Source organism: Salmo trutta, chromosome 27 (assembly GCF_901001165.1).
Source record: "Salmo trutta chromosome 27, fSalTru1.1, whole genome shotgun sequence".
Classification (NCBI taxonomy): domain Eukaryota; kingdom Metazoa; phylum Chordata; class Actinopteri; order Salmoniformes; family Salmonidae; genus Salmo; species Salmo trutta.
In genome coordinates, this window is record NC_042983.1 from 17,247,134 (window position 1) to 17,259,229 (window position 12,096).

General features: G+C 40.6%; 1 protein-coding gene across 1 annotated transcript in view; it reads right to left on the bottom strand.

Annotated features, from left to right (window-relative positions):
• Positions 1–10,745, bottom strand: part of LOC115164464 (smoothelin) — a 94,569-nt gene extending 83,824 nt beyond the window's left edge. The window contains exon 1 of the mRNA XM_029716984.1: positions 10,249–10,745. Within this exon, the coding sequence (XP_029572844.1) occupies positions 10,249–10,299 (51 nt within the window). The 5' untranslated portion in view covers positions 10,300–10,745. The remainder of the gene's footprint in view (positions 1–10,248) is intronic.
• Positions 10,746–12,096: the final 1,351 nt, after the last annotated feature.

A 12,096-nucleotide genomic window follows, 5' to 3' on the forward strand; every position in this document is an offset into this window, starting at 1 on the left:
CCTAAATACACCAAATGTATCTACTACACTGAACAAAAACATGCAACAATTTCAAATATTTTACTGAGTTAAAGTTCATATAATGAAATCAGTCAAATTGAAATAAATTCATTAGGCCCTAACCTATGGATTTCACTGGGAATACAGATCTGTCACCAACAGATGCATACCTTAAAGAAAGGTATCACCATTTGCCTCATGCAACGCGACATCTCCTTCGCATAGAGTTGATCAGGCTGTTGATTGTGGCCTGTGGAATATTGTCCCACTCCTCTTCAATGTCTGTGCAAAGTTGCTGGATATTGGTGAGAACTGGAACATACTGTCGTACACGTCATTCTAGAGCATCCCAAACATGCTCAATGGGTGACATGTCTGGTGAGTATGCAGGCCATGGAAGAACTGGGACATTTTCAGCTTCCAGGAATTGTGTACAGATCCTTGCGACATGGGGCCGTGAATTATCATGCTGGAACATAAGGTGATGACAGTGGATGAATGGCATAACAATAGACCTCAAGATCTCATCACGGTATCTCTGTGCATTCAAATTGTCATCAATAAAATGCAATTGTGTTTGCTGTCCGTGGCTTATGCCTGCCCATTCCATAACCCCAAAGCCACCATGGGACACTCTGTTCACAACGTTGACATCGGAAAACTGCTCGCCCACACGACGCCATACACGCTGTCTGCCATCTGTCCGGTACAGTTGAAACCAGGATTCATCCATGAAGAGCACACTTCAGCACGCCAGTGGCCATCGGAGGTTAGCATTTGCCCACTGAAGTTGGTTACGACACAGAACTGCAGTCAGGTCAAGACCCTGGTGAGTACGACGAGCACGCAGATGAGCTTCCCTTAGACAGTTTATGACAGTTTATGCCGAAATTCTTCTGTTGTGCAAGCCCACAGTTTTATCAACTGTCCGGGTGTCTTGTCGAAGACCATCCCGCGGGTGAAGAAGCCGGATGTGGAGGTCCTGGACTGGCGTGGTTACACATTGTCTGTGGTTGTGAGGCCGGGTTGAACGTACTGCCAAATTTTCTAAAACGACGTTGGAGGCAGCTTATGGTAGAGAAATGAACATTACATTATATGGCAAAAGCTCTGGTGCACATTCCTGAAGTCAGCATGCCAATTGCACGTTCCCTCAAAACTTGAGACATCTGAGGGATTGTGCTGTGTGACAAAACTGCACATTTTAGTGGTCTTTTATAGTCCCCAGCACAAGGTGCACCTGTGTAATGGTCATTCTGTTTAATCAGCTTGTTGATATGCCACACCTGTCAGGTGGATGGGTTATCTTGGCAAAGGAGAAATTCTCACTAACAAACTTGTGCACAACATTTGAGAAAAATAAACTTTTTGTGCGTATGGAACATTTGTGGGATATTTTATTTCAGCTCATGAAACATGGGACCAGCACTTTACCTCTTGCGTTTATATTTTTGTTCAGTCGATATTGTATATTCCTTAGGGTATATTTTCCTTCACTGTCAGTCTACTTTTGTTCTACTGGCTCATGGGTTTACATTTGTATAGGAAAGTTCCTCCAATTCCTCCTCAACATTTTGTAAACCTCCAATCTTCTTCCCATCCTGGAAAATACATACACCTTTCATTTGGAAAATATGGTCAGTGAAGAACAAAGACGCGGGAAGTGTGGAAGTGCGAAGAGGAAAAACGATTAAAGCTACAGAGGTGCATATTCCCGTCCCTAACTATTCCATATATAGTCCATACTGAATTCAGATCATTTTCGAGCTGAGGACATTAAAGAACGTCATGAGAGGGAATATTACGTTAGCCCTGTTTACACTCCGTCAGATTCCTGCCTGTGGTAAAAGTTTGCCCTCTCGAGATTTACGAGGATAAAGTAACACAGTCCCTGCCCAGACAATACCTCCCATGTGATATTTCTGAAGGGGATTCATGAGTCAAGGCATTCAGGAAAATAAATCAAATAAGCCTCAGCAGGTCAACAAATCATCACACCCCTATCCGCCTCTGCACAAACAGCTTGCATTCCTCTACCAAAATGAGTAATTTTAACAGTGCAAATCATAACGTTATTTTAAGATGGCCTTTTTGCTTTTTATTGTAGACAGACTGTGTTTGTATCTGAAAACCAATTCTTGGGAAAGTGGCCTATAAGGATAACAACCCTGAGCATTATTTCTTGCCACAAAAGGAGAACTTGAGCCCCATCTGATAGCTGGCCAGCTAATCAAACTGACCTCAGCTAGCCCGGATGTTAAGTGTTTTACCAGCACAGCAGCATAGAACAGCACTAGACAAGGCAGGGATTCTCTCTTTTTCAGCAGTATCAGATGTCACTGGGGGATTGTTACCAGTGACGTAGATACTGATATGACTGATTGTTATTGTGTTCCTTGAATACATACTTGAAATAGAGCAGTTATACCTTCCTCATTCCAAGGTGTAATGGTCCTCAAAAACCCTTAAGTGTGGATTGTGGAAGTGGGTACAGTAGTTGGTTTTATGGTTGTGGTTGTGTGTGGGAGATACAGAGAGTAAGAGTGTCTGATAAGGCCCAGGTGACTAATACGTCTCCAATGATCACACACAGACAGGTGTTATGAGGCATAAGACACTAATGTTACGGCAGTTTCCTTAAAGGCCCAATGCAGCGTTTTTTATATCAATATCACATATTTTCTGGGAAACAATGAAGTAATTTACTGTAACAGATTTCCATAAAAAAAAAATAGGCAAAAATTGCAAGGAATGTCGGGGTGGTTTGAATGGGGAGGGGAAAGCTGAAAACTATTGGCAGAGAGGTTTGGAACTCTTTCTTATTGGTCTATTAACCAATTTATCGCATGGTGATGTCACCATGAAAAGCCGGAACTCTCCCCCATGCAAACCTGCTGATACAATCTGTGTAGATTGTATTTTCAACCAGCATCAGAAAATAACACACTTTGACAGTTGGTGTCATCCGCTGTTGTACAGTATCATATGAAACACAGGAAAACTGAATGCTGACTGCTCTGGGCCTTTAAGTAAACACCATTAAACCCTGTCTCTGGGTGTCCTGTCCATCAGCATTTCTGTCTGGAAGCTTTTATGACTAAGCCTGTTGAGCAACATTGTCTGTCATGTCACCTCCACCACAACTGGGATTTTTAAAAAGGTACTGTCTGTTAGTGTTTAGCAAGGCAATACCAATCTGGCTAAAATACTTCTAAATGGGTGTCTAGACTCTAGAACCAGTAGCTCAAACTGCTACAAATACATGCATCCTAAGGGGTCAAGGGGTGCATTGAGGAATGTGTGTGCTCATCAAAACAGTTCAAAATTCCCAAGCACTACTCTGTGCTCACCAAACCACTATGTTAGTTTATAGAAAATGAGAATAATTGGGATGCCATTGACATGCAGGCTAGGATCTACCATCCAACATACATCAAGCATAGGCCTACACTTGTCTGAAAATGTTGAGACTCACCTTAATCTCCATAGGTATATTGTAGCCCATTTACATTCATCTTTTAGAAAACATTGTTTGAAAAAATATATATAAAACAAAAAAAAACGCAGAATTGGGAGTCAGAGACTTATTTTTATAATTCTATATTGTCTGGGACTCTGGGGCTTTCTGGACATACTGGTTAAAGGCCTGCTGTCATTTCACACCGGAACATTCACTGTCTTCTTGGTAAGCAACTCCAGTGTAGATTTGGCCTTGTGTTTTAGGTTATTGTCCTGCTGAAAGGTGAATTCAACTCCTAGTGTCTGGTGGAAAGCAGACTGAAGCAGGTTTTCCCTCTAGGATTTTGCCTTTGCTTATCTCCATTCCATTTTTATCCTGAAAAACTCCCCAGTCCTTAACGATTACAAGCATACCCATAACATGTTCCAGCCACCACTATACTTGAAAATTGGAGAGTGTGTTGTATTGGATTTGCCAAACATTACACTTTGTATTCAGAACAAAAGTGAATTGCTTTGCCACATTTTTTTGCAGTATTGATTTAATGCATTGTTTCAAACAGGATGCATGTTTTGGAAATGTTTATTTTGTAAAGGCTTCCTTTTCACATTGTCAATTAGGTTAGTATTGTTGAGTGACTTCAATGTTGATCCATCCTCAAGTTTCTCCCATCACAGCCATTAAACTCTGTAATTGTTTTAAGTCAGCATTGGGCCTCATGGTGAAATCCCTGAGCTGTTTCCTTCCTCTCCGGCAAATGAATTAGGAAGGACGCCTTTACCTTTGAATTACTGGGTGTATTGATACACCATCCAAAGTATAATTAATAACTTGCTCAAAGGGATATTCAATGTTTTCTTTTTTTAACCATCTATCAATATGAAATTCCCTGCTCGACTGCAGGACCTTAGAGATAATTGCATGTGTGGGGTACAGAGATGAGGTAGTTATTCAAAAATCATGTTAAAACACTATTATTACATACAGTCCATGCAACTTGACACTTGTTAAGCAAATTTTTACCCCTGAACTTATTTAGGCTTGCCATAACAAAGGGGTTCAATACTTATTGACTCAAGACATTTCAGTAAACATTTCAAAAAACATAATTCCACTTAGACATTAGGGAGTATTGTGTGTAGGCCAGCGACAGAAAATCTCAATCGAATCAATTTTAAATACATACTAACACAACAAAAAGTCAAGGGGTGTGAATACTTTCTTGAAGGCACTGTATTAGACTGCATAATTGCATAGGGGGCATAATTATATACACTGTATAGGGTATCAGCATACTCAGTGACACCCACAGAATACAACTCCGTAGACTAGCGTTTGCACAAATATTAGCATCATAGTTCTTATTGCAGGACTGACTATGCAAATCAGTGCCCCAGTCAACCAATTGTGCGTATTGAACATTCATATTGGACTGTACAGCCTTGCACCATTTTATGTGTGCACTCCATCGGCATCAGCCTACTCAGTGACACCCAGAGACAACAACACTGAAGAGTGCACACAAATATTAGCATCATAGCCCTTATTGCGGGACTTTGACACCACTGTGACGTGAGCCACATTAGCTAAGGGCAATTCCACTGTAACAGAATGATGCTGGGAATCTGATTATATGCCAAACCAAAACCAAAGTTATACAAACCATACAACTCGATGCACAAGGATGACTTTTAATGTTTAATTTTGTTATTAAAAACAGTGCAGATGCTAAGTTTGGTAAGAGAATGACCGTCACACACAAACCGTCACATGGATGAATCCTGTTTTGCTGTTGTGCGAGCAAAACAGGGCGAGGGAGAGCCTTGTACGCATTTGTGTGTGTGGAGTGAAGGTGATCAAGAGTTGTGTCGCATATAGTTGCACAGGTGACATGCTGGTCAAATTTGATCAAACGGATTTCAGCTCCCCTGCATTAAAATCACAGGACAAGAGAAGCACAACCTCTGGATGTGCATTTTCTTCTTTGCTTATGGCCCCATACAGCTTGTTGAGTGCAGTCTTAGTGCCAGCATCGATTTGTGGTGGTAAATCAGGGGTGTCAAACTAATTTCACGGAGGGCCGAGTGTCTGCGGGTTAAACAACCCGGGGAGGGGAGTTCCTTACTAATTAATAACCTTAATTCAATCAATCAAGTACAAGGGTGGAGCAAAAACCTGCAAACGCTCGCCCCTCCGTGGAATGAGTTTGACACGCGAGGTAAATAGACAGCTATGAAAATTATAGATGACAATTCTTGGTAAATAGTATGGTCTGCAGCTTATCATGAGGTATTCTAACTTAGGTGAGCAAAAACTCGAGACTTCCTTAAAATTAGATTGCGCACCAGCTGTTAAGAAAGAGATACACCCCTCCCCCCTTCCAGAGGCTGCTGTCCGGTCTAAACAAGGCATTAAAAAAACAGGGATGTATATTATCCATGTCCTTGTTCAGCCACAACTCAGAAAAACAGAATATTACAGTTCTTCAGGTCCTGTTGACAGGATAGTCTCAAGCAGAGCTCATCCAGTTAGTCCTCTAATGATTGTACGTTCGCCAATAGAACAGTGGGTAGAGGCAGTTTGTTTGCTCGCCAACATAGTCACATCAGGATGCCGGCTCAGTTGCATCTTTTGCGCCGTTGTTTCCTCTTTAGAGTCTTGGGTATTAGGGCCTGGTAAGCAGAAAGTCCAGAGCTGCCGACAAGTAGAAATTGTCGTCCAAATCGAGGTTAGTGATCACTGTTCTGATGTCCAGAAGCTGTTTTTGGTCATAGGAAATGGTGGCGGAGACATAATGTTGAAAACAAAGTTAGGCTCAGCGTAAACTCTTCTTCATATTTTTTAAATAGAGTAAAACGGCTGCTATCCACTGCAGCGCCATCTTATACTAGCTAGCCTGCAACGTAACTTCCTGGAGTAGCTCAAACTGCGCATGTAATGTTTCAATTGTCACGTGCACAGTGAAATGTCTTTCTCGCTTGCTATTTCCCAACACTAATTTATAGTACTATAAAAAATTAAGTAAAGAACAAAAACACAAGAAATATAAATAAGAACATGAGAATGTAAGCTAGCTATATACAGGGTCAATGCCAATACCATATTTACAATGTGCCGGGATACTGGAGTGGTAGGGTTAAATATGTATGGCCAGAGCAATAATTTTAAATAAAAGAGGGTCAATGCAGACCGTGCGTGTAGCCATTTTGTTAGCTATTTAGCAGTCTTACGGCTTGGGGATAGAAAGCTCTTCAGGAGCCTCTTGGTATCAGACTTGTAGCTCCGGTACCGCTTGCGGAGCAGAGAGAACAGTCTATGGCTTGGGTGGTTGAGTCAATGAGACGCCATCTTAACCGACTTCATTTGGCTTCAATGCGCTATTGAGTCTTCACATAGCAATAATTGGTGTCACGTGATCGGTGGCTTTGTCCATTCAAATATACCAGGGGTATTCAACTTTTACCCTACGAGGTCCAGATCCTGCTGGTTTTCTATTCTACCTGTTAATTAAATTGTACCCACCAAGTGTCCCAAGTCTAAATCAGTCCCTTATTAGAGTGGAACTGGCTTCGATGTCCAGGGTTGAGTTCGAGGGATACAGTTGAAGTCAGAAGTTTACATACACCTTGGTTGGAGTCATTCAAACTCATTTTCAACCACTCCACAAATTTCTTGTGAACAAACTATAGTTTTGGCAAGTCGGTTAGGACATCTACTTTGTGTATGACACAAGTAATTTTTCCAACAATTGTTTACAGACAGATTATTTCACTTAATCACAATTCCAGTGAGTCAGAAGTTTATGTATACTAAGTTGACTGTGCCTTTAAACAGTTGGAGAATTCAGAAAAAGATGTCATGGCTTTAGAAGCTGCGGTTAGGCTAATTGACATAATTTGAGTCAATTGGAAGTGTACCTGTGGATGTATTTCAAGGCCTAGCTTCATACTCAGTGCCTCTTTGCTTGACATCATGGGAAAATCTAAAGAAATCAGCCAAGACCTCAGGAAAAACTGTAGACCTCCACAAGTCTGGTTCATCCTTGGGAGCAATTTCCAAATGCCTGAAGGTACCATGTTCATCTGTATAAACAATAGTAAGCAAGTATAAACACCATGGGACCACGCAGCCATCATACCGCTCAGGAAGGAGATGCCTTCTGTCTCCTAGAGATGAACGTACTTTGGTGCAAAAAGTGCAAATCAATCCCAGAACATCAGCAAAGGACTCTGTGAAAATGCTGGAGGAAACAGGTACAAAAGTATCTATATCCTCAGTAAAATGAGTCGTATATCGACATAACCTGAAAGGCCGCTCAGCAAGGAAGAAGTCACTGCTCCAAAACCGCCATAAAAAAGCCAGACTACGGTTTGCAACTGCAGATGGGGACACAGACCTTACTTTTTGGAGAAATGTCCTCTGGTCTGATGAAACAAAAATACAACTGTTTGGCTATAATGACCATTGTTATGTTTGGAGGAAAAAGGGGGAGGCTTGCAAGCCGAAGAACACCATCCCAACCGTGAAGCACGGGGGTGGCAGCATCATTTTGTGGGGGTGCTTTGCTGCAGGAGGGACTGTTGCACTTCACAAAATAGATGGCATCATGAGGAAGTAAAATGATGTGGATATATTGAAGCAACATCAAGACATCAGTCAGGAAGTTAAAGCTTGGTCTCAAATGGGTCTTCCAAATGGACAATGACCCCAAGCATACTTCCAAAGTTGTGGCAAAATGGCCTAAGGACAACAAAGTCAAGGTATTGGAGTGGCCATCACAAAGCCCAGACCTCAATCCTATAAAAGAATTGTGGGCAGAACTGAAAAAGCATGTACGAGCAAGGAGGCCTACAAACCTGACTCAGTTACACCAGCTCTGTCAGGAGAAATTCACCCAACTTATTGTGGGAAGCTTGTGGAAGGCTACCTGAAACATTTGACCCAAGTTAAACAATTTAAAGGCAATGCTACCAAATACTAATTGAGTGTATGTAAACTTCTGACCCACTGGGAATATGATGAAATAAATAAAAGCTGAAACAAATCATTCTCTATTATTCTGACATTTCACATTCTTAAAATAAAGTAGTGATCCTAACTGACCTATGACAGGACATTTTTACTAGGATTAAATGTCAGGAATTCTGAAAAACTGAGTTTAAATGTATTTGGTTAAGGTGTATGCAAAATTCAAACTTCAACTGTATATCGTCATTGGTGCACACTCCATAGGTAAAGCAGTACAGTCCAATATGAATGTTCAATACTTATAATAGGCTGACTGGTTAGCGTGGTGTCAAAGTCCTGCAATAAGAGCTACGACGCTAATACTTGAGTACACTCTTCGGAGTTGTTCTGTGGGTGTCACCGAGTAGACTGAAACCTATGGAGTGTGCGTCAATGAAATGGAGTAAGGCTGTACAGTGCATAGACGGTGCCTTCAGCAAGTATTCATACCCCTTGACTTATTCCACATTATGTTGTTACAACGTGAATTCAAAATGGATTAAATATAATTTCTCACCCAGCTACACACAATACTCCATAATGAAAGTGAAAACTTGTTTTTATAAATTTTTGTAAATTTATTGCAAATGAAATATACAATCTCATTTACATAAGTATTCACACCCCTGAGGCAATACATGTTAGAATCACCTTTGGTAGCGATTACAGCTGGAGGTCTTTCTGGCTAAGTCTCTAAGAGCTTTGCACACCTGGATTGTACAATATTTGCACATTATTCTTTTAAAAATGATTCACGCTCTGTCGAGTTGGATGTTTATCATTGCTAGGCAGCCATTTTCAAACATTGCCATTGATTGTCAAGCCGATTTAAGGCAAAACTGTAACTAGGCCACTCAGAAACTCCAGCCTTGTGTTTTAGGTTCTTCTCCTGCTACTCTGTTTTAAAGTCACCATTGGCTACATGGTGAAATCCCTGAGTGGTTTCCTTACTCTTGGAAGGACGCCTGTATCTTTGTAGTGACTGGGTGTATTGTTAACTTCACCTTGCTCAAAGCGATATTCAATGTCATTTTTTTTTTACCTATAGGTGCCCTTCTTTGCTCGGCAATGTAAAACCTCTCTGTTCTTTGTGGATTAATCTGTGTTTAAAATGCAGTGCATGACTGAGGGACCTTACAATTTACTGTATTTGTGGGGTACAGAGATGAGGAAGTTATTCAAAAATCATGTTAAACACCATTATTGCACACAGTGAGTCCATGCAACTTGTGACTTAACTAATAAAAACATTTTCATAAGTGCACTTTCATAGTATGGGTGCAGTGTGTGTAGGCCAGCGGCACAAAATGTAAATGTAATCCATTTTAAATTCAGCCTGTAACACAACAAAATGTGGAGAAAGTAAACGGGTGTGAATGCTTTCTGACACTGTAATTATTCCCCCAATACAATTATGCATTCTAATACATCCACAGTGTGATTTCAATGTTCTGTTTATTGTAAAATGAATCGGATTCCATTTTAAATTATGTAACATTCCAATTTATAATTCTAGTCCAAATATGGCATGATTACACTATTTGTATCCGTTTGCATCACTTTATACCTGACTTTTATTTTGAAGGCAAATCGCAGATTCCACTATTGTGGCTAATCATTGTGGCTCCCGTTTCATAGGTACTGGGGAGAACCTGAGATTCTATGCCCAATTAGTCTCAGGTGTATTAAAAAAACGTTCATATTAGCCTCTAGTACAGTGTTATATGAGCCGAGGTACACACAAGATAAATAAAGCAGTATGCATTTCACACCATACTCACCAGATTCCGAAGCGACGGTTCATCCAAAATTGAATATCTTTCAGCAGACATTTTCAGTATTTAGGCTACAATGACAGGTGAAAGGTAAAAAGCTCAAACTCAGCGACGAACAAAAAGCCGGCTTTTGTTTTGGAAACGTCCTTCAAACAAATAACTGACCTATCAATGTAATAACGTAGACCAGCAGCATACAAATGCTGGCAACAATTATATCCCAAAAGAAAATCCAAGACCCCTTTTGACGTGTCAGAATTGATGCTCCACCTGCTTGAATCGGAGTTTCTTCAAAGCAACTTTACAAATAATTTATGAGAGTCTGATCACAACGAAAATCTGCCTCAAAATAACTTTGGGATTATGTCAACAAAAAACGATTGGAGTGATTTAGAGATGGAAAACATATTTAAAAACCTCAACTCTATCTGGCTTCGTTCACTTTTCTCTCACTCCTAAAATCTTCAGAATACGCGAACCAGAGTTTGAGGAGTTTGAATACAGAATCCCACTAGATTTGATATCTGCCCCGCCCCTGACAGACTCATCGACCAATTGAATAACATATTCAAAACCGCGGCCCTTCGTGGGTACTCAATATGTATTTATTACAATCAATAAGTAATAAACATAATTACGTTCAGAAAAAAAATAGAGCTAGAGGACAAAAATATTTAGATGTAACATTATGTTGCCTTTAGCTCAGTTGGTAGAGCATGGTGTTTGCAACACCAGGGTTGTGGGTTCGATTCCCACGGGGGGCCAGCACAGAAAAATAATGTATGAAATGAAATGTATGCATTCACTACTGTAAGTCGCTCTGGATAAGGGCGTTTGCTAAATGACTAAAATGTAAATGAGATACAATTTACTTTATAATTATCATCTAATAATTTTGAAATCTAATATCTACTAGATATGGTCAATAAAGTAGGCTATAATATATTTGGCTTGGAAAATATTGTTTCACCTAAACGTGATGGTATCGTTGGCTATATATCATGTGAACCTCATGAACCTCTTTTGTAGACATTCAGGTGCTGAATTGTTTTAAAGGCAGAAATAGATGAGTAGACTCTGCCCACCAGTGAACAATATGTGAACTACCAGAAGGCAACGCTTAACTTTTATTGACTTACACTGAACAAAAATATAAACATGTAAAGTGTTGGTCCCATGTTTCATGAGATAAAATAAAAGACCCTAGAAATGATCCATATGCACTAAAAGCTTCTTTCTCAAATTTTCCACACAAATATTTACATCCCTGTAAGTGTGCATTTCTTTGCCAAAATAATCCATCCACTTGACAGGTGTGGCATGTCACGAAGCTGATTAAACATCATGATCAATACACAGGTGCACCTTGTGCTGGGGACAATAGAAGGCCAGTCTACAATGTGCAGGGTTTTTTTTTTCCCACACAGCACAATGCCTCAGATGTCTAAAGATTTGAGGGAGCGTGCAATTGGCTTGCTGACTGTGGGAATGTTCACCAAAGCTGTTGCCTGAGAATAGAATGTTCATTTATCTACCATATGCCGCTGTCGTCATTTTAGGGAATTTGGCACTACGTCCAACCGGCCTCACAACCGCAGACCACGTGTCTGGCATCGTGTGACAGGGGGATACGTAGTCAGTTGTACAACAATGCCTTCAACTGAAATGTGTCTTCTGCATTTAACCCAACCCCTGAATCAGAGAGGTGAGGGGAGGTGCCTTAATTGACATCCACGTCTTCGGCGCCCGGGGAACAGTGGGTTAACTGCCTTGCTCAGGGGCAGAACGACAACTTTTTGGTTACTGGCCCAATGCTCTAATCACTAGGCTACAGTGCCCCATCGTGTAGCTAGG